Source organism: Narcine bancroftii, chromosome 12, assembly GCF_036971445.1.
Source record: "Narcine bancroftii isolate sNarBan1 chromosome 12, sNarBan1.hap1, whole genome shotgun sequence".
Lineage (NCBI taxonomy): Eukaryota > Metazoa > Chordata > Chondrichthyes > Torpediniformes > Narcinidae > Narcine > Narcine bancroftii.
Window position 1 is genome coordinate 13,715,725 of NC_091480.1, and position 22,807 is coordinate 13,738,531.

At 42.9% G+C, this 22,807-nt stretch overlaps 1 protein-coding gene across 1 annotated transcript; it reads left to right on the forward strand.

Annotated features, from left to right (window-relative positions):
* Window positions 1–3,087: 3,087 nt before the first annotated feature.
* On the forward strand, window positions 3,088–21,079 carry hapstr1a (HUWE1 associated protein modifying stress responses a). Its single transcript, XM_069905416.1, has 4 exons — window positions 3,088–3,420; window positions 5,838–5,918; window positions 7,467–7,745; window positions 18,401–21,079. The coding sequence occupies exons 1-4, from the start codon at window positions 3,210–3,212 to the stop codon at window positions 18,643–18,645; spliced, it is 816 nt and encodes a 271-aa protein (XP_069761517.1). The 5' UTR covers window positions 3,088–3,209; the 3' UTR covers window positions 18,646–21,079.
* Window positions 21,080–22,807: the final 1,728 nt, after the last annotated feature.

A 22,807-nucleotide genomic window follows, 5' to 3' on the forward strand; every position in this document is an offset into this window, starting at 1 on the left:
GCACTTTCTTGGCCATCACGTCAATGTGTGTGGACCTATGTCACTGAAGATGTTTATTATTAGGAACATAAAGCACAGATCACCTCAGCATCATTGATGCAGAAAGGGGAGTTAGCACCACTCCTTTTCCAGCTTCTTCCTCTTGCTGACATTGAGCTCAAGGCTGTTTGTTGTTGGGGTAACAAGCCATTAGCCCCTTTATCTCCCATTAGATTCTGACTCATTGTTGTTCAAGATAATACCCACAATGGTGGTGTCACATATTTATTAATGGAAGTGAAGTGGTGTTTGGCCAGAGTCCTGAATGGACAGCGAATTATAGGAGAGGAGTGACTGTAGTTTTGTGGGGCCTCAGTGTTGAGCATGATCAAGGAGATGCCGTCACCAATCCTCACTGATTGCAGCCTGCAGGACAGGAAATGATGGACCTAATTGCAGAGGAGGTGCTGAGACCAAGGTCACAGAGTTTGGAGAGGATAATAATTGGCACCCTTGACCTGTGGTCAACTAATGAAAAGACTCATTGGAAAGTCCAACGCTCATTGTCTCTTCCTAATTGCTTCTTGAACAGAAACACTATTGGAAATCAATAAGATAAATGACACTGGGATCAAATATAAATCTGAACAAGGATTCCTGCTGTGAACAGGAATGAATCAAATGGGCTTTTTGCAAACTTATAGGTGCATAGCCACCATAAATGAGGCATGAATTTCAAATTTATTAAATTACTTGGACTTAAATTTCCCAGCTGTCTTGGTGAGATTGAAAATTCAGCCTTTGGCTCCTCCAGGATCCCATTCAGGGTGTGCTAGTTAACCAACTAACTAGCAAACTCTCCAATTATAGAGTAATGCACATTTGGAATGATTGCGAGCTTTCTTTAAAAAGATGATAAAATCAGCCTCCCAGTATTATTCTTTGGGACTCATTAGGCTTTGGGTTTAATCTTCCCTTTTGTTTCTGCAGTTTAACTTGAATCTGAGAACACATTATGATGGTGTGAGTGTTGGGAAACATGAGATGGTGAGAACAGGAAGCCAATGTGAGAAAGAGGAAATATGTGCCAAGTTTAGACCTAATTCATTGTAAATAAATACAAATTCATTTATATAATATGCAGAGACATATCGAGAGAGGAGAACAATGTTTTCGTGGGGTTTCCCTGAAATCTTCAAAAATATGTAATTTTCATAGATCACTCAGTTTACTTTATATAGTTTTTGCATTTTCAAATATTTATTTTTTATATAAAAAATGGAATGCAAATGGGAAACAATTTGCTGCAAGACCACAAAATATTGCAGGTTTTCCTGTAAACAGTGATTCCAAAGTTTTCCCCATACATTTTCTGAAGTTAAAATAAATATTTTGATTTTCCTCAGTGTATTCAAGCTTTTACCATTTTCCTACTGGCATACATTTTTTTCTTTTTGATAGAATCTTAGAGTCTCTTCATCCAGTGCAGTGGAGGGGGGAAACTGAGTTTATACTGTTTGAAGTTTTATCTTGATATATATACATTCCCTGTTCTTCATTGTACTGTATTTATTATAAAAACCAATAAAAAAGATTGGAAAAAAATTAGAGCACAAAAAGCAGCCATCCTTGCATTAATGTTTTCTTCACATAACTATCCTCGAAATATCCTACTCTCGCTGGTTCTCCACATCATCATTATCTTCATTATTAATTTTAAAAAAACAATTTTTTTTGCATTAACTGCAACTGAATATTTATCCATCCTTTCCTATTTATTATCCTTCTCAAGACATTTATTTATTGCTGCAACAAGAATTTTGCTGCATCTGCAAATTGTATGTATTGTACAGATATATGATAATCTTATCTTATTTCTTTTTATGATATGGCTTTCATACTGGCAGGAACATTCTCCACTCGAAACACTCTTTCTGGGTTTTTTTTAAAAAAAGAGTGCTGAAGGCAAAAACCAAAATTGAAACATTGTTTATTTCCAATCAAGACATGGGCAATAATTCTCAAAAGCAAAAAGTCAAAGCTTCATTAATAATCAAGTTGACTAACAGTTCAATAGAAATATTTACAAAGAAAAGCACACTGATTTTAATGACAATTGGCAAACCTTCCCTGTTTAAAAAGATGTCACATTTGCAAATAAGAACACATGACTTGTCATAAAACTTTTCAACTACCAGTTCTTTCAACTACTCAATTCTTTAGTCTGGAGGAAGAAAAGGATCAGCAACAGTGCAGGGTATAATCTGAAACCTGCACTTTGAGGTTCAGAGTGCATCAGGTTGGCTGAATTCCATTGTGTGGAAAATGTCTCAGGTGGATGCAAAAAAAATCCCACGGTCATTCAAGGAAGGCCCTCTCTTAATCTCTGCTCTTACCACTGTCACTGCGCTTTGAGCCTCAACAGTCCTTTCCAGCCCAAACTCTGGGTCTGGAATTCATTCCCCAGCACATTTAAAATGGCAACTCACCACCATCTTCTGATGGGTCAGCCCAGTGACACACACATTCCTCATAAAAGGATGACAGCGACATGACTATTAATTTTTTTAAAGGAGCGAGTATGGTCCTGAATCAGTGCAAATCCTGCTCTTAGTTTTAAAAAAAAAGTTACCTCTCTCAACATGTCCACATCACATGACCTTGTCCAGGGTCCGGTTGAGCGGCTTCCACAGCGCCTGCGCGCCACCCCCTCCCGTCCATCCGCGAAGCCACGGTCAGCCCCGCCCCGGGCGCCGTGACGTCACGGAGAAGACCACGCCTGCCTCCGCCATCCGAAAAGGCCACCCCCCCCCCCCTGAGTGACGCGCCCGCCCGCCAATCGCCCGCCGCGAGGGGCGGGAGGGAGGAGGAGCGGGGCCGCGCGGTTGGCGGAGGGGTGTGCGACGACAAAGGAGGCGGGACTTGCGCCGCGGGTCGGGGAGGAGGCCGGGCCGCCTCGCGTGAGGTTGAGGGGTGCGGCGGACGCGGTGCGTCCACCTTCAGTTCAATCACGTCAGCGAGAAGTGCCGGAGGGGCGATTGTTGACGGCGCCGGCGGTGGGGGGGTTTTAATGGTGCCTGCGTTGGGGCTGGAGGGGGGGATGGGGTTTGTGTGAGGGGAGGGGGAGGGACACTCTCCGAGGGGAAAATTCCGAGAGGAAAATTCCGAGAGGAAGCCGCCGCCGCTCTCCTCCGTCCGTCCGTCCCCGGCGCCCGGCAACGCGGCCTGTGATGGAGGAGAAGAAGGAGGAGCGGGAAGCTGAGATCCAGGAGCACTGCCCCGAGCACTGGTTCTCCAAGTGGGAGCGCCAGTGCCTGGCCGAGGCCGAGCAGCAGCAGCAGGCCGAGGCCGAGCGGGCGTCGCTGGAGCAGGAGCAGAGCCAGCAGAAACTGTGGCACCTCTTCCAGAACTCGGCCACCGCCGTGGCCCAGCTCTACAAAGGTAGGGAGGGCCGTCCCCCCCCCCACCCCAAACGGGGCCATCCGCCGGGGGCGGGTCCCTTGTCCCTTACGACGCCCTCCTCAAAGTATTGGGGTGGGGGGGGGTCCCCCACCTTCCAAGAGGGTCTCTTCGCCCTCCACACACACTGAACCACTTCATCCCTCCACCCGTGCGCTGCCCCCTCATTTAAGCCACCCTTAACACGAGTAGGCTGCAGCACCTTCTCTCCCCGATTGCCCATTGCCAAAGGGTATTCTTCCCGCGACTGTCCCCCTTCCCCCTTCCCCCTCTCCTCCTTCCCCCTCTCCCCTTCTTCCCCTCTCCCCTTCTTCCCCTCTCCCCTTCTTCCCCTCTCCCCTTCTTTCCCTCTCCCCTTCTTTCCCTCTCCCCTTCTTTCCCTCTCCCCTTCTTTCCCTCTCCCCTTCTTCCCCTCTCCCCTTCTTCCCCTCTCCCCCCCTTCTTCCCCTCTCCCCCCTTCTTCCCCCCTTCTTCCCCCCTTCTTCCCCCCTCTCCCCTTCTTCCCCCCTCTCCCCTTCTTCCCCCTCTCCCCTTCTTCCCCCTCTCCCCTTCTTCCCCCCTCTCCCCTTCTTCCCCCCTCTCCCCTTCTTCCCCCCTCTCCCCTTCTTCCCCCCTCTCCCCTTCTTCCCCCCTCTCCCCTTCTTCCCCCCTCTCCCCTTCTTCCCCCCTCTCCCCTTCTTCCCCCCTCTCCCCTTCTTCCCCCCTCTCCCCTTCTTCCCCCCTCTCCCCTTCTTCCCCCCTCTCCCCTTCTTCCCCCCTCTCCCCTTCTTCCCCCCTCTCCCCTTCTTCCCCCCTCTCCCCTTCTTCCCCCCTCTCCCCTTCTTCCCCCCTCTCCCCTTCTTCCCCCCTCTCCCCTTCTTCCCCCCTCTCCCCTTCTTCCCCCCTCTCCCCTTCTTCCCCCCTCTCCCCTTCTTCCCCCCTCTCCCCTTCTTCCCCCCTCTCCCCTTCTTCCCCCCTCTCCCCTTCTTCCCCCCTCTCCCCTTCTTCCCCCCTCTCCCCTTCTTCCCCCCTCTCCCCTTCTTCCCCCCTCTCCCCTTCTTCCCCCCTCTCCCCTTCCCCCCCCCTCTCCCCTTCCCCCCTCTCCCCCTTCCCCCCATCTCCCCCCTTCCCCCATCTCCCCCCTTCCCCCATCTCCCGCCTTCCCCCCCATCTCCCCCTTCCCCCCCATCTCCCCCTTCCCCCCCATCTCCCCCTTCCCCCCATCTCCCCCTTCCCCCCATCTCCCCCTTCCCCCCATCTCCCCCTTCCCCCATCTCCCCCTTCCCCCATCTCCCCCTTCCCCCCCATCTCCCCCTTCCCCCCATCTCCCCCTTCCCCCCCATCTCCCCCTTCCCCCCCATCTCCCCCTTCCCCCCATCTCCCCCTTCCCCCCCATCTCCCCCTTCCCCCCCATCTCCCCCTTCCCCCCCATCTCCCCCTTCCCCCCCATCTCCCCCTTCCCCCCCCATCTCCCCCTTCCCCCCCCATCTCCCCCTTCCCCCCCCATCTCCCCCTTCCCCCCCCATCTCCCCCTTCCCCCCCCATCTCCCCCTTCCCCCCCATCTCCCCCTTCCCCCCCATCTCCCCCTTCCCCCCCATCTCCCCCTTCCCCCCCATCTCCCCCTTCCCCCCCATCTCCCCCTTCCCCCCCATCTCCCCCTTCCCCCCCATCTCCCCCTTCCCCCCCATCTCCCCCTTCCCCCCCATCTCCCCCTTCCCCCCCATCTCCCCCTTCCCCCCCATCTCCCCCTTCCCCCCCATCTCCCCCTTCCCCCCCATCTCCTCCTTCCCCCCTCTCCTCCCTCCTTCCCCCCTCTCCCCCCCTCATCCCTGCAACGGGGGGCTGCCGCCTCTTCTCCCCCCCCCTCCCCCCGAGCTTCAAGGGGCTGAGGTGACCACCCCTCCCCCCCTTCGCACCAACCGACTGGGGTTGGTTCCCTTCCTTAATCACAGATGGGGGTGGTCCTGTTTTATTTCAGGCCCATATAAAATGTGCTGAGAATGGAACGGTTGCAGTGAATCGATGATTCACCAAAAATGTTTCTAGGTTAAAATTGCAAGATGTTTGTGTGGGTTGGGTGTTAATGGAGGGAGAATGGAAGCCGGGACAGTGTCTGGAGAGACGTCCCGACAGACAAAAGAAGGAGAAGGCGTGATTTATCGAAGGTAAATTTATTGAAAGAATGCATTTTAATTTTTAGGGTCTCCTGGAAAGAAATAGTTTTTAACATTAAGAACAGATGGAAGCAAAATGGCGAAATCAAACATGGCCGGCGGATTCGCTTTTCTTTTCAACATGTACTTTAGTGTCTTTTTTTGGGGTGGGGGGGAACACTGTGCATCTATTGCTCTGCTAACTTGCTTTTTCCTCCCTCCCCCCCCCCGCCCCCTTTCCCTTGCCCTCCCTGTGGACTTCGTAGATCGAGTCTGTCAGCAACAAGGGCTGTCACTCTGGGTCCCGTTTCAAAATGCCGCCTCGGCTGTCACCAATGTGTATAAAGGTAACAGTCAAACCTTTGATTTTCTTATCCTGCAATGCTTGGACTCTCATGCAATGGGACTGACATTTTAGGCATTGGAGTTTAGAAACATTCAGATGAAATTTGCTTGCATTTTCGAATAACTGGTGGAGAGAGCCTCGGTGAAATGAGGAGTAAAGGAGAAATATTGACATTTCATGCATCTTACCCCATCCCTCCTGCTTTGAAAGTGAATGTCCATTGTGAAGAATGAATTGATTTTGTCACTTGAATATTTCTGATTCGTTTAATTTTACTAAATGGACCATTCAAGGGACGAAAGAGTGCTCTTTCCTTTCTCCCCTCCCCCTCTTAATTTTCTTGCATGACTCATGACTCTGGCTACCCAAGAGAGCCAAAGCAAGACTTTAAGCAATGCTTTTTCATTCTTGCTGCAAATTTTTTTTGCCTTAACTCTTTGTTAGCTGTCTTGTTAGTTTTTGTTTTAAAATAGTTTTACAGTTAAATGCTTAACAAAATTATTATTTTGCGTGTCACCTCAACATTGGTGCCATGGGTGACTTTTTCTGAGCCTTGTGTTCTTCAAATTGTCGGCCTCCGTTGCGCACATTTAATCTGTGGATTGCTCCGCAACTTATTAAGCAGTTCTTTTATCCGACCCTTTTGTCCATTGTGCAGAGCCTGCCCCTATTTGACTCTTCAGTCATTTGGTATTCTGAGTAATTTATCAGTCCTTGCGTGATTTATAAGGTTGTCCTACAAAAAACAAGAGTACCTGGGGTAGATGTGAATTGGACTCGTGGACTGGAATGGCCTGTTACTGTGCTGTATATCTAAAATTTAAAAAAGCAAAGTATTAGGATAAATTTATAAAAAGAAAAATATGCATGGGAATGAGAACCACGACTATTGCTGCAGTATTGCATGGCCCACATATTGTGTATCACTGGAAATGGTTCGGCATTCAGATTTGGGCTGTTTTGCTCATTTTGATGGACTAAAATCATTATCATCCTTCGATATTACGATGGGATGAATCTTGACTCAGTCAAAATGTGCTCTTGAATTTTCTGTTCAAGTTCAAAGTACTTGCGTTTTGATTTTGGTACACTTTAACTGTTAATTTAAAGTTGTATACTATGTTGCAATAATTTATTTTTAATCAAGGAGCTGTTATCTAATGATTACCGGAGTGGTTAGCGCAACGTTATTACAGCGCCAGCGACCTGGGTTTGAATCTGGCGCTGACTGTATGATGTTTGTTAACCTTGTGACATGTGTGGCTTTTCTCTGGATACTCTGGTTTTCTCCCACTCCCCAAAGATGTAAGGAGTTGGTAGGTTATGTGAGTTTATTTGTATGGTGCTGGCTTGTGGCCCATAAGGCCCTGATACTGTGATATCTCTAAATTGGAAAAAAAAGCATTGCAGAATTGGTTTCAAACTAAATTCTGCAATGAAGTAAATTGTTTTAAGAGCCTAAATGATATGGGTCAAAAATATTTGGTATAGAGAATAATTTTAATTTGGTATGTATCTGGCTATTCTGAGAAGTTTATTTTTGTTTCAGAAAGTATTGAAGCTCAACGCAGAAGTTATGATTTAGGAATTCAGGTCGGTTATCAACGACGTAATAAGGATGTGTTAGCTTGGGTAAAAAAGCGGAGACGAACAATTCGGAGAGAAGATTTGATCAGCTTCTTGTGTGGAAAAGCACCCCCACCACGAAATACCAGAGCTCCTGCTAGATTGACAGTTGTAACTTCTCCCACAAGAGCACCCACAACAGAAACTAGCTCATCTGTAGAGACGGACTTGCAGCCGTTCCGTGAAGCTATTGCCCTGCATGGTAATTATTCCGTTTTGTGATCAAGTTCTTTGAAAAAGTATTTGCTGATTTCAAAAAGCTGTGTATCCATATATGCTAAACTTCCATGTTGCCAGATTAATAATCTGTTTTGATTATAGAACAATTTAGCTGATGCTTTGATATGTGCTGTGTTATTTCCAATATTATTATATTAGGTTTGCAGCTCTTCCGTCATGAGCATTACAATAATTTGTGAAATTTGTAAAGATTCAATTGTATTTTGAGATTTGCTCATCGGAAATGTATTCCACTAAATTGCCTTTAGTCTGCCATAAGGCATATAAAGATTCGCCATTAGTGTTTGCCTAATGCCCCTTGCAGTCAGAGAATGAGAAGCTAAAGAGAGTCCCCTCAATCACTGATTTTCCATGGATTTACCTCCAGCGCTCCCTGCAGCTGCATAAGACACCAGGTCAGTTTAAACCATCAGCAATCTGAACCCAGATCCAAATCACAGACGATGAGAAAGTCTTCAGCACCTAGGGCCCTTCGGAAGCTCTCCTTGCCCTCAGTCCCTTCTCGAATCCTGCTGTAAGATCTTTAACCTCCAGTCACATGGCCCACGCTCGCAATTCGCCAACAGCTCACTGCCTGTGTTTGTCCTTCAGCCAAAGAGACCCTCGCTGATTTGCCACAGTGGTCACCATCCTTGGATTGTCTCCTTGTTAAAGGGTGGGTGTTCTCCCCGTTACTGGTGCCAAGCACGGTGCTGCAATCTTGGGCCCAGACAATGCTGTTGAAGGATTTTAAATAAAACCCCATCATTTTCTTTAACAAGCTGTTTAAAGCCTTGTATGGAGTAGTCAGACTGGGCAGTAGGACCCTTTGGGGGAGTGTTGTCTCCACTCCACACATTCCCTGGGTCCACCCCTGCGGCACTCTGCCATGACAGCAGCACTGGCAGGCCTGCCATTTGGTAGCACAGAATTTTAAAAACAATATTCTTTTAAAGGTTGAAATTTTATTGCAGATTTGGCAGCCTTTTGTCCCCAAAAAAACACTATCCAGGCTTATTATGTTTCCAGTTTATTTAATTTTTGCTAAATTGTAGATGGAAATTATGAAAGATGTTTATCAAAATATTTTTGTTTTAATTTTTCTGGCATTTCAATTTAAGAGGTGCAACACTGGTACAATTCTTGATTTTCTTTTTGTTTGTTTTTAATATTCCCTCCTTCCCAAGTGTATTTTTTTCAAAGCTTGTGCATTGTCCTTTCAAATACTGTTCATGACAATCTCATGAAGTGATAGCAGTGATTTTCATTTTCCACATTGTCTGGGTCTTCCATACTGTAAAAGGGCTGGATGGCTTGGAGTTCGTCAAATGTGTTCAGGAAATTTTTCTAAATCAATATATAGAGGTACCAACTAGAGAGAATGCAATACTGGATCTCATTTCAGGGAACAAGATAGGACAGATGACAGAAATATGTGTAGGGGAACATTTTGGGTCCATTCATCATAATGGCATTAGTTTCAAGTTAATTATGGAGGAGGATAGGTCTGAGCCTTGGGTTGGAATTCTAAATGGGAGAAAGGTAAATTTTGAGGAAATGAGAAAGGATGTAAAATGCGTGGATTGGCATAAGTTGCTTTCAGGCAAGGATGTGCGAGGTAAGTGGAGGACCTTCAAAGGTGAAATTTTTGAGAGTGCAGTTTATATGTCAGGATTAAAAGCAAGGTTAGCAGGCATAGGGAACAAATTTTGGTTTTTAAGGGATATTGGGGGGTCTGGTTCAGAATAAGAGGGGTGCGTCTAGCAGGGATAGGCAACATGGAATAAATGAGGAAGCATATAAATATAAGTATAAAGCATATAAATATAAGTATAATAAGGGGAAAAATTAGTCCCTTTGAAGATCAGAGTGGTTGGCTTTCTTTGGAGCCAAAAAAGATATGGGGGTGATCTTAATTTAAAACAAATCCGTATTCACCCATGAAAGCGAGCACTGAGGTCAGGGAACCTATACAGATTGAAGAGGAGGAAGTGCTTGCTGTCAAGCAAATAAGGGTGGATAAATCTCCAGGGCCTTGAGGGAGGAAGGATAGTGTAGAAATTGCAAGGGCTTTGGTAGAAATATTAAAAATGTCCTTAGCCATGGGTGTGGTGCCAGAGGATAGCTTGGGTTCTGTTGGTTTTTAAAAAAAAAAGAGACTCTAAAAGTACTGTAAGCCTGGAAATGACATCAATAATAGGTAGATTATTGGAAGGTGCTCTAAGAGATCAGATATACAATTATTTGGATAGCCAGAAATTGATTAGGGATTAGTCAACCTGGGTTTGTGTGTGGTAGGTCGTGTTTAACCAATCCTATAGTTTTTTGAGGAGATTACCAGAAAAGTTGACGAAGGAACCGGTACGGACTTGAAGGGCCGACATAGCCTGTTTCCGTGCTGTAAACGGTTATATGGAAAGGTTACAATCGGTGCTGGGACCATTGTTGTTTGTCATCTATATGAATGGTCTGGATGATAATGTGAATTGGATCAGCAAGATTGGAGGTGTTGTGAAGGTTTTCAAAGCTTGCAGAGGGATCTGGACCAGCTGGAAAAAATAGGCTGAAAAATGGCAGATGGAATTTAATGCAGACAAGTGAGGTGTTGCATTTTTGAAGGACCAACCCAAGAAAGGACATGCACAGTAAATGGTAGGGCACTGAGGACTATGGTAGAACAGAGGGACTTGGGAATACAGATACATAATTCCCTGGAAGTGGCATCACAGGTGGATTGGGTTGCAAAGAGAGCTTGATGCATAAATCATTGGCGAGGCCAAATTTGGAGTCTTGTGTGAAGTTTTGGTCACCCAACTACAAGAAAGATATCAATAAGATAGAAAGAGTGCAGAGAAGGTTTGCTGGGATGTTGCCTGGACTGCAGCAACTGAGTTACAGGGAAAGGTTAAACAGGTTAGAACTTCATTCTCTGGAGAATGAAGGGAGATTTGATTGAGGTATTTTAAATGATGAGAGGCATAGAGTAAAGTAGATAGGCTTTATCCACCAAGGGGAGGTGAGTTACAAACTAGAGGACATGGGTTAAGAGTGAAAGGGAAACTGTTTAGGGGGATCCTTTTCACACAGTGGTGGGAGCTTGCCAGATGAGGTGGTGAAATTTTAAAGTTTTGGACAGGTCCATGGATGGGAGGGGTATGGAGGGCTATGGACTGGGTGCATGTCAGTGGGACTAGGGAAAAAAAATGTGATTTGCTCAGACGAGAAAGGTCAAAGGGTTCTGTTTCTGTGCTGTAGTGTTCTATTAGCGCATAATCTAGAGGGTCATACTCAAAGCAAAACAGTTCAAAATGTCTTTGTCTTTGAAAACTTGAAAAGTTTAATACTTTGTCTTGGCTGCATTGCATTCTTTGTGAAGGGACAACAGTTCTCTTGCTATTTTAAATTTAGACTTCTGGAGTGTCGCATTGGATGAATTATTGAACTGTTTAACATTCTTCAGGATTCCATGATTGCTCATTAATTGGAAATTGACATACAGTATTGAGCTAATTTACATACAGTATTGTATACAGTATTGACATACTTTTCTTTGGCTTGGCTTCGCGGACGAAGATTTATGGAGGGGGTAAAAGTCCACGTCAGCTGCAGGCTCGTTTGTGGCTGACAAGTCCGATGCGGGACTGGGAGACACGGTTGCAGCGGCTGCAGGGGAAAATTGGTTGGTTGGGGTTGGGTTTTCCTCCTTTGCCTTTTGTCAGTGAGGTGGGCTCTGCGGTCTTCTTCAAAGGAGGTTGCTGCCCGCCAAACTGTGAGGCGCCAAGATGCACGGTTTGAGGCGAGATCAGCCCACTGGCGGTGGTCAATGGGGCAGGCACCAAGAGATTTCTTTAGGCAGTCCTTGTACCTTTTCTTTGGTGCACCTCTGTCACGGTGGCCAGTGGAGAGCTCGCCATATAACACGATCTTGGGAAGGCGATGGTCCTCCATTCTAGAGACGTGACCCATCCAGCGCAGCTGGATCTTCAGCAGCGTGGACTCGATGCTGTCGACCTCTGCCATCTCGAGTACTTCGACGTTAGGGATGAAAGCGCTCCAATGGATGTTGAGGATGGAGCGGAGACAACGCTGGTGGAAGCGTTCTAGGAGCCGTAGGTGATGCCGGTAGAGGACCCATGATTCGGAGCCGAACAGGAGTGTGGGTATGACAACGGCTCTGTATACGCTTATCTTTGTGAGGTTTTTCAGTTGGTTGTTTTTCCAGACTCTCTTGTGTAGTCTTCCAAAGGCGCTATTTGCCTTGGCGAGTCTGTTGTCTATCTCATTGTCGATCCTTGCATCTGGTGAAATGGTGCAGCCCGAGATAGGTAAACTGTTGACCGTTTTGAGTTTTGTGTGCCCGATGGAGATGTGGGGGGGGTGGTAGTCAGGTGTGGGAGCTACAGTATTGAGCTAATTTAGCAAGCTCTTTTGGTATCTATTGTGGTTTTCATTGGACCCATTACTAATTTCAATTGTTACTAGATTTTAGTAAAATCCCCCATTTTGATGATTGCCATATTTGATGGCATAAGACCCTTGGGCATAAAAGACCCTCCCCCCCCCCCCCCCCCCCCCCCCCCCCGGATTTAAGCAGAGTATATTAAGAAATTTTTAGTGTATTTACGGGTAGACAGAATGTTTTAAATTTCGTTCTCATTCACTTTGCTGCGTCCCTTCTCGCAGGCCACCCAGAACCCTGCGTCCCCATTGTCAACCTGCAGGTGTTTGCATTGTTGGGGAACAGGTTCCTCCTGTACCTCTTGCATTGCTGGCAGGGGCTGCCATGGTCATCTTTCTTGCTGAGGGAAGTGAGTGGTAGCTCCGGATAAGATGGGTTTCCTCGGAGCTGGAGGGCCACGCTGGCACACATGGAGCCTTCTCCCCAGCAGCAAACATTGCGCTCCCTCTGTCCCTCTCAGCGACCATGCTCCTTTGGTTACCCATGGCTCCTTATCTCTGCAGGACCAGCAGCGCTGCCACAGTGCTGTCCATGCCGACAGGCATGGTGCACACCACCTGGCGTAACGACCAGCTAATCTACCACCAGGCCTGGGTCAGGCTGCCACTTCTCCTAACAATGTTCATCACACAGGGTCTGTCAGGAAATTGTGGCCGGCATTCAGGAGGCCGGTTTTCTGTGTAGCAACCCAGCACCCCCTGGTATTGTGGCAGGAGAAGCTGAGCCAAGGCCATATGCCCCAGGGAATCCATTGTTAATGAAATTGGTGCCCTGAATCCCACCGGTTTGCTCGACCAACAACCCGAGAGCCTGCATCTTTGTTTGCTAGAAGAACCTAATTAATTTTACCTGCACATGCACAGCAGTATTGCCCATACATGCCATATACGGATCAAGCTCATTTCAATTTCGCATACAAGACCAGGGGGATATTTTGCAAGGAGGGATAGAACATTTGAGTTTTCTTTCCAGCTACTCCTTTTGCACGTCCCCAAATATCTTGGTGTGCTTAATGTCTTTACAATTCGAGTTTCTTCGTCTTTGTTTCTGGTTTCCTTTTTGCATGTTAGCTTTTCTGAACCTACCATGTTGGCCACTTCAAATCTTTGAGAGAAAAAAATAGCCAAATATAAACTGTGGCTTTAAGTTTATTGGGAGGGAAGAGTCAGCAGGTCATAGTGGGAGTTGATTGCTTATCGGGGGGGGGGGGGGGGGGGGGGGGGGGGGGGGGGGGGGGGGGGGGGGGGGGGGGAAGAGAAGGGGTAAAGCAGTCAAATTTTAATTCTGTGTAGACAGGTGCCAAGTGCAACTGTTCTCTGAAATTTTTTAGTCAACTATGTTGGCCAAGTTTATTATTAGTTCACATAGTGAAATCAATCATGGAATCACAAAGGAGAATGCTATTTTGCCTTGTCCAATCTTCTGTGTGGTGGATATGTTTGTAATTTGGGGAGCTGCTAGTTATCTTTAATCTCAAACTGGTGTGTAATTCCCCTGAGAGGTCACCAATCTCCTTCAGGTGGAAAAAAGCTTTTTGCAGTTTGACATTTTATTCTTTATTTTTTGGGGGGGGGGGGAATCACAAATATAGATTAGTCTGATTATTTTTGGCTGTTGTAGCCTAGAGAAAACTTAGTTTGTCAAGTTAATGGTCACAGTGTGAAACAATTTCTGATTACGAAATGTTTCTCATGAAGGGCATAGGCCCATGTGTCGAAGAAATATTTGACCTTTGCATTTGCTGCTGAGTTGGATTGCAAATTGTAAGATGGGAAGTCGTATTTTAATCTTCAATTAAATGGTTTGTTTAAAACTTGATAACAAAGGTCTCTGAGGTAATGGAATGAGCTTGTAAGAATGAGATTACTAATTTTATTTCTATTTGAAAGTGGGGTCAGTTTGTGTTTTAGATGATTGAGGAATTAAAGAGTCGGAGTTGATGCTTCTACGGACTTGCTGAGCAACATGTCGATTCAGAGAAAGTCTCAGAATTCAGTATGTTTGCATTAGTGTTTGAGGAACTTCATCTGTGTTCATCTCGTTGAATGATTCATAATTGGAAGACTTAGCCTAAGCACTACTTAATGGCAATTTTAATTCGACTGTGAACATTAAGCTGGTTCTCAACCACTTTGCATCATTTATAATCAGCGATGTAATTTTTCCTTTGGATTAGTTCAATTCTGTTAACTTGTGTTCCACACCAGTTCAATAGGATTCCATGGCCAGATGGTAATGAATCAGACCTTAATTTTGCTGGATGCAGAACTGCTGGTATTTCATTGCACTGGAAAGTTTCTGAAACATTCTGTAAACTTTTGAAGAAGCTTTGTTAAACTGGCAAAAGTTCCCCCAGTTAAGATCTGAGAGGCCATTCATTTGAAAAGGTATCAGGGGAAGAAATATTCCATTATTATGTGATACTACATTTAGAATGTTACATGCATGATATTAATTTGTACTTTAAATGTTTGGTTATTCAAATATTGATGTTTTAACTGATGTTCTGAGAGCGAGTATTTGTGTGTTCTGACTTGCCAGAGTCATTACAAAATTTGAGACTATTATTGAGCTGTACAATTACACTGACCCTTTGGGTCTATCCTCTCTGAATGTGAGGTGTGGCCATGAAGAATATCTGGTCACAAATCTTGCATAAGATTTAATTTATTGGAACCAATAGGCTCCCTTGCAGAGCTGATAGTACTAATGATGTTCTATTAATTTCAGATCATCATTTAATTGTTAAATGATTTTCAAGAGTCCAATCTTAATGCCTAACATCCACAGTTTGCACTTGGTCTGAAATAGGAATACTCTCCTTGTACATTTTGCGCGCTTCCCCTTTGTACATGATGCAAAGGGCTAGTGTAACAATTCTCCGATCTGTTTGAGCTGATTATTAGAATAGACTATAGAGTGTAAGGTTGTCAAATACCGTATACTTAAACTGGAGGATCCTTCTGAGCAGATTTATCTCAGTGTCCAATGCTGGAAGTTGACTAGCACCAGTGGAAATAATAACTTTTTTATTATCAAATTAAAAATTCAAATGTTTTCAGTTTCCATTCATTGCCTTTAGAAGACAGGCTTGTCTGAAATGTTTCCATAGGTTACCGTTGGCCATTAAACTTTGAAAATCGGATATTTATTTATAGTAGTAAGGCTCATAGAGGCTTATTGGTAGTGCAAAAAAAAATTGTACACCACATAACCATGTAAACAAATAAAGAAAAAATGTAAACAAACTGCAATCCAGAGGGTTTTTTAAAAAAATCAATGAAGTGTAAAAGTAAGAGTCGTTAAATGAGTCCCTGATTGGGTTTATTGTTGAGGAGTCTGGAGAAGGGGTAGCAGTTGTTCCTGTACTTGGTGGTGCAATCTTGTGGCACCTCTACCTCCTGAGGGTAGCAGCGAGAACAGAACTTATGCTGGGTAATGCGGATCCTTGATTGCTGCTGTCTCCGATGGCAGTGTTCTCTTCAGATGTTCTTGATCGTGGGGAGGGCTTTGGCTGTGATGTGCTGGGCTGTGTCTACTACCTTTTGCAGGCCTTTACAGTCGGGGATATTGGTGTCCCCATACCAGATTGTGTTGCAGCCAGTCAGCACACTTTCCACCACACATCTGTAGAAATTTGCCTGGGTTTTTGAAGTTGGGGTGCTTTGGTGGAAGTATCCATTTCCATGCTGCATGTGGCATCTTTTGATCATTTAAAAGTAAGTTTTGGTAGTGGCTGTGGTTGGTCCAGAATTATGATAAATAGAAGTATTTTTTTTAAACATTGTGATGGGTGCCTGGAATGAATTGCCGGAGGTGGTGGGAGCTGGTCCACTAGGGACATTTAAACATCTCTTGGGCACATGGATGAAAGAAAAATAGAGGGTTGTGAGGGTAAGGTAGGGGCGGATTAGATTGTTGCTTAGGTTTGCATTGGTTGGTGCAGTGTCGTGGGCTGAAAGGCTCTCTTGTGCTTTAAGTTCCTGTGAGGATTATGTTGGTCTGAAGAAGTTCACCAGTTTAAATGATTTGGTTGATGGGATCAAGTCTCAAACCTGTTTAATGCCGAAAGGTAGCATTATATGGAGTTTGAACAGGAGGTACAAAATCTGGTTGATCTGAGCCATTTAGTAAATTAATTTCAATGGGACCAAAAGTGAGGTCACCTACTTTGAACTTTGGAGATGGAGTGGAGCTTCCTGAATAGAAAAAGTGAAAAGTAGTGGAGGGCAAGTGGGTTTATTTATGTAGATTTTGAAGATAGCGATAATTGATGAGGAAAACATGGTTGATAGAATGCTACCCTTTTGTATCCTGGGAATAGAATGTAGAAACATTGCAGATTAGAAAGAATCTGGTAAAGTGATTCCTGGATATTGCCAAGACTTCTGGGCACTATATTTTGACCTCTGAGGGTGTGCAGTGTTGATACTTTCAGGCTTTGGATTTTAAAAGATTACGTGGAGATAATTTGGAATGTCATCGAGAATAACTGGCAAGGTGACTAAGTTATTTTGCTATTTATGGAACTTCAACAGAGTGAGATCTTTGGGACTGGTTTAAAAATTACCTTTCCATGCAGAGGGATATTAAATTTTGTATGCTTTCGTCATATAAATATGGTGTAATTTTAAATCTGAAGGAGTGAAAGGTATTTAAAGGACATGGTGTGGGAGTGATAAAAGACAGACTCCTGAGTGTCCTTGTAAATAAAGCACGAAGTTGGCTTGTAGGCACAGCAAGTAATTAGGAGAGCAAATGGAAAAAATTCAGGGATGAGTTTTGCACTGTTTAGAAAAATGAAGAGTGATTTTATTCAAATGGTATTAGGAGGGCTTGGGAGTTTATTTTCTCATGAGGTTGTCAAGGGCAAGGAATCCTGGTTTCAGGATGAGGAGTTTTTAAGATTGGAAATGTCAAAAAGTGGAGTTGAATTGAAGTGTGAATCAGCTGTTGAATGACAGTGTGGGTTTAAGGTGCCATGTGACCTGTGTTCTTTATGTATGCAAACTTGGGTTGCAGATCATCTGGGATTTTGTTGAATAGCAAAGCAATGTCAAAGATGGAAATGATGTTCTCTTGTTTTTTCATAGAATGCTCCATACAGCACATTTATACAACACATGGTATCATTTATTTTATTTCTGGTCTTTTTGGGTTTGGATATGGTCATCAGAAATCTATTCAGTTTAATGACAGTAATCTTAACCATTTCAAATCTTTTAGTTGTGTTGCAAGTTTTGCCAATATTGGCATTTTTCATTGTTGGGAAGCAATTCTACTTAAACTTTTCCATTTCAAACACAAGCACATAAATTGTACACAAGAAATTGATATTTTTGTGTCCAGTTTGTTATTGTATAGTCAACAAACTTAACAAGTTCCACCATAACAGCTAAATAGAAATATGAGCAAATAGGCTTCTGTATTTTCTATATGGCAATAGCAAGGGCACTTCCTGAAGTGTGCTAACCAGAGATTGTGCAAGGTGCTTTGTGAATACATGTTTTTTTTTTCTTTTAATTGCTTCTTCTACTTAGTCTCTCAAAAATTTGGCTCATAGTGTGAATGAGTTGTCATTGTACCCTAGATGGATAGAATTTAGATCACGTTAATTGTATTGATAGTAAATCTCTAAATAGCTTTGTTCGATGACCTAACTCTGCAGTTAGCACAGCCAAGACCATGCATTTTAACTGCATGGGATCTCAGCAATGATTGGTTAGTAGCAACCTATGATCAGGCCTAGTAGCCAATTTCTTCTTTAATCTTTCCCATAGTCGATTATCGAAGCACTAACTTGGTTTGCAGTATCAAGGGGTGAATTGATCTCTCAATGGTTCAACTATTATATACCAAACCATTTAAGGATCCAAATTTCACCTTGTGGATTATTGTTTAATGAATGTGGCAAAATGAATTTTCTCCTTAACCTGTAAAATAGTTCTTGATACCAGGATGATGTATTGTCAATTTAGATTTAAGTTTTCGTTAGAAATTTGCTTGCTATTCACAGGCTTGAAGTTGATAGCCAATGTCAAGACGTGCCTAGGTGCTATGAAATTTCGATGGATTGAATTGGATTAACCAACTAAATACTACGGTAATAATGGTGATCTGTGCACTGGAGTCTTTAACGTGTTATCATTTAATACCATACTGCTTTTTTGTTTTTACAGGACTTAGTGGAGCAATGGCTAGTATAAGTGTACGCTCAAGTACTCCAGGGTCTCCCACTCATGTAAGTGGTAGCTCTAATTCTTCTCGCAGGAGAAATGGACTCCATGATGTGGATTTGAACACTTTCATATCAGAAGAAATGGCACTCCATTTGGACAATGGTGGCACTAGGAAGCGATCATCAGCTCAGTGTACTGATGTGATCACTGATTCCCCAACACACAAACGCAACAGAATGCTTTGAGCTTTTATATTGTCGCCATGCTACTTGAAAGCCACTTGATACTCGACACTTTCTTGAATGGAAATAGAGGGCCATCGTAACCAGTTTGATTGTGAAAGTACAAGTGAATTCAATAATGATTGCCATAAAGGAAGTTCTAACTAATGCAGTAGATGCCTCTTGTAATTATGGCTTTCCCAGTACTGGTTTTGTGACAGAGGACATCCAATCATTTTTGTGGTAGTTACCAAGATCATCATCGGTAAACACATTAGATTCTAAGCTAAAGTGACCTTAACATTTTTCTCTTTAACGGAAGGGTGATTTGGATGTTAATTTGGTTGTTAGTTGCCCTTTTATTTTCTGCTGTATTGACTGCTTGAACAGTTGCCAATATATCACTGATATAGTCCATGTTAAAATAGCATTCTCTGTCAAATCTGCAGACTTCCATTTTAAAGCACTGTACTAAAGACACTACTGGTTTTTGTATAGTGCCAAGTACATAAGTTTTATCAATATTGGATTACTTTTAGTTAGACTCCAGCAGCTGCTCATTGTCGATTGCGGAAATGGTGCTATGATGGTCATTCAATGAATACTAAATATAAAAAAAATCAAAGATCTTTATTGGATTCACTTCTTGTGTTTGTGTTTGCAAAAAAAATACAAAAATACTATTGACTTTCCCATAAATTCTAAAATACTCTTGTTATGTTTAAATATATAAATATATCTATAAATCTATGTCATGTGTATATACTAAGCATTTGAATGCTGGTATGATACTCGTTCTACATAATGTAAATAAAATGTGCACATCAAACCCTGGAGTGGATATCCAAAATCAGAACTGCATCATGCTTGGTTTAAGTGTTTCCTCACACAATGTTCAGACTGTTCAAATAATGGAAGTTTTGGGAAAAGCAGCTTCAGTGGGTAGAAAAGGACACTTTCGAAAAGATCAGCAGTAGTTTATAGGAGGTCAAGATAATTGTGAACTACTTGCATAAATCTAAAGAATTGCTTTTTATCACTTGTAATTTGGTATCCTCTGGTTGCATTATGTGGAGATGTTTGAAAGAGGAGCCTTGGGAAAATTTTAACTTTTGAATTTACACTGTGGTAATAAGCAGGCTTAGCAAAAATCTTTCTGCAAAATTGCTGTAATTTTAATCAGATATTTTTCACTTAATTTAAGTTTTAATTTTTAAGTTAAAATCCAGAACTGGGTCACGACGTAGTCCAATAACTTGCACAGAAACTTGATCGACACACTAATTTGAGCAATTTGCACATGCAAGTACTGATATTGATGGCTGTTTTCTGCTGGCATGATTTCTCACTGGGAAAGCTGTGCAAAGTGCAATTTTACTGTTTCAAGTAAGACGAACTCGGGGTGTTGTCCATTGACCTCTTCCGCATGGTTACAGAAGGCAAACCAGCCAGCCTAAGAGATGGCTTGCTTTCTGAGCTAAAGGAAGAAGAGATGTGCTGCAAGGCAGAACATTTTCAATAATTGATTTTTAAGTAGATTAATCCACCATCTATAGTTCCCTCCTCTTCCTTCCCCTATCCTAAATTTACTGACTCCAAGCCAGGTGTGGGTCATATTGGTAAATGTGAGAAGCCAAGTCATGAATGGTTTCTGGAGAAGCTTGTTTAAAAAGGAATTGAAAGTACAAAAAGGGCTTCATCTGATCCTGGATTTCCTAATGAAAATCTGCGTGGTAAGAATTGAGTACATTGCTCAAGTCCTGACCAGTGTTAATTTTTGTAATTATTTTGGTCTCTGTTCCTTTTGACATTGGGAATGCCAGAAGCTCAAGATCAGATTCGCCTTAAAAAAAAATAATTTGGTCAGATATCGTGTTATTAAATTGTAATTGGTGAGGGAACAGCATATAACAAAGTTGCCTGTATAGGATCTAGCATGGTGTTTTGTGGGGGAACTGGTACTGATTTTTTTTTGGGGGGGGGAGGAGTGGGGAAAACAAATGTACACTCAGTGAAAATGAGGCTATCAGCAAACTTTGCACTAACAAATTTTCTGTTTACATTTGACATTTGTCTGTCCATTCACATTGCATTCTTGCCGCAGCCCCCTTGATATTTTGCCACTTTATAATGTTAAATTGAGGTGATGAACTGTAGGGATAGGTCACCACCTTTGAAATAATTGATTAAAATACCATGAAAGTTTTGATAAAGTTAAATTTTAATAGTGTTCTGATAAGGTATCACCAAATCCCTTGGTGCAAAGCTGCCTGGATGGGTTTCAAAGTTGCAAGCTGTTTGCTTTTGAAGTATTTTTCATTTGATGAAAGCCACTGAACTGTAATTGCCATTTTTAGAATGGGTAACTTGCAGTTTTATACCTTAAAATATTTGTATTAAAATGTTACTTTAACTGTAGCGTGCACTTGGAGAAAGAATAAACACCATGCAAATCAAATGTGGCTTTTTTTTCCATTGCACTAGTTCACTTGGAAATTATTTTAAAATGTCTTAATTTGGGATCAAGTTTTGACTGTCCTTAATGCATCTGCAATTTTGCATTGCCTCTGAGGATGGGGACAGAATGATCAAATTCAAGTTGGAAAATTCCTCCTAAAATAGGGAATTAAAAACGCAGGGGTCACTCAACTGTGTAGAAATTTTAATTAATCTTCCTTTCAATTCCAAAAACTTACAGCCTGTAAAATGGCCAATCTTTTTCTAACAGGAATATTGCAATTTCAAAAATTAATTTTTAATTCTTAGTCCTTGTTGGTTCATGAGGTGAGGGAGATGTTGAAAAAATGATCGGAACACTGTTAACTTCATGGTACTTGGGCCATTTAGTGTTCATCAGGTGTAAGTTTTCATTACAGCTGTTTTCAGAATGTGTTTGTGATCAGATTTTAATTGGAGATGGATAGTTGTCTTTTTTTGGACAATACACTTAAATGCTTTAAAGTCAACAGGTCTGGGTTGCAAAAGTTTGAATTTTTTGACTTTTCAATCTCCAAATTTTGCTTTGCCTTGTACACAAGTATTCTGTTAATAAATAATACTGCTCTTCCAGACTGTCTGATTCAACATTATAGTAATAAAGATCTGTGAATTGTATTTTTCTGTTTCCATGATGCCACAGTGGCTAATGAGTCAATTTTGGTGATTTCTGATTTAAAAGCAATCTTTGCAATACCATTGAATGTTTTTAATTGTTTCATATTTTGTACCTTTTTATTAATGTTGTTGTATTACTCTCTTAACTGAAGAATGGAACAATAAGCTTTAAGTACATTATATAAAGTTGCTTGACCATTTTCTTGAATAATAGGGTGAGGGATTTGTCAGTTTTATTTCAGACTCACCTTGACAAGATTTAGAAAATGATGCAAGTGAAATTTGGACAGATGTATGATACAGCAATTAAAGATGCAACTGCAAGTTGTTGGTGAGACCACTTGGGAATTGTGTGCTGTTCTGATTGCCAAGCTGTTGAGAGGATGTCAAGAAGACGGAAAGGATGCAGCAAAGATTCACAATGGACTGGAAGAGGCCTTGAGTGATGAGGAGCGATTGAATAAGTTGGGACTTTGCTCCCTGGAATGTAGGAGGTGAAGGGTGAGACTTTAGAGGTATACAAAATCTTATGGGGCATAGACCAGGTAAATAATCCTTTTCCAAGGAAGAAGATTTAAGGTGAGATGAGAGAGATTTATAGGGGACTTGGGGGCTAACTTTTTCAGAAGGAGTTTAAGGAATACCAGAAAACGTGGTAATGGCAAATATTTAAAACCTCAAGGACATTTGGACAGGTAAATGGATAAAGATTTGGCAGGATATGAGCTAAATGCAAGTAAATTGAACTTGCTCTGGTGGGGAACTTGATTGGCATGCACAAATTGGACCAAAGGGTATTTTTCTTGCTGTACAGCTCTATCAATTGCAGTTGGGTAACTTTTACAGTCAGGCTGAAATGTGTCAATGAATTTTCATTGTGAATAGTTTTGCTTCTACCATTTTTGTTTATGTCACTGTGTGGATGTGAAGGTGAAGTTCAAGTTGATGCATTTATGGAGGACAAGTAGAGATTGATAGAAAGTCTGATACCAAGTAGCATAGAAGAGTTGGAAGAACATTGTTGTGCATGTCTGCAGATCTATGAAGCAGTAGAGCCAATAGGTAAGAATTT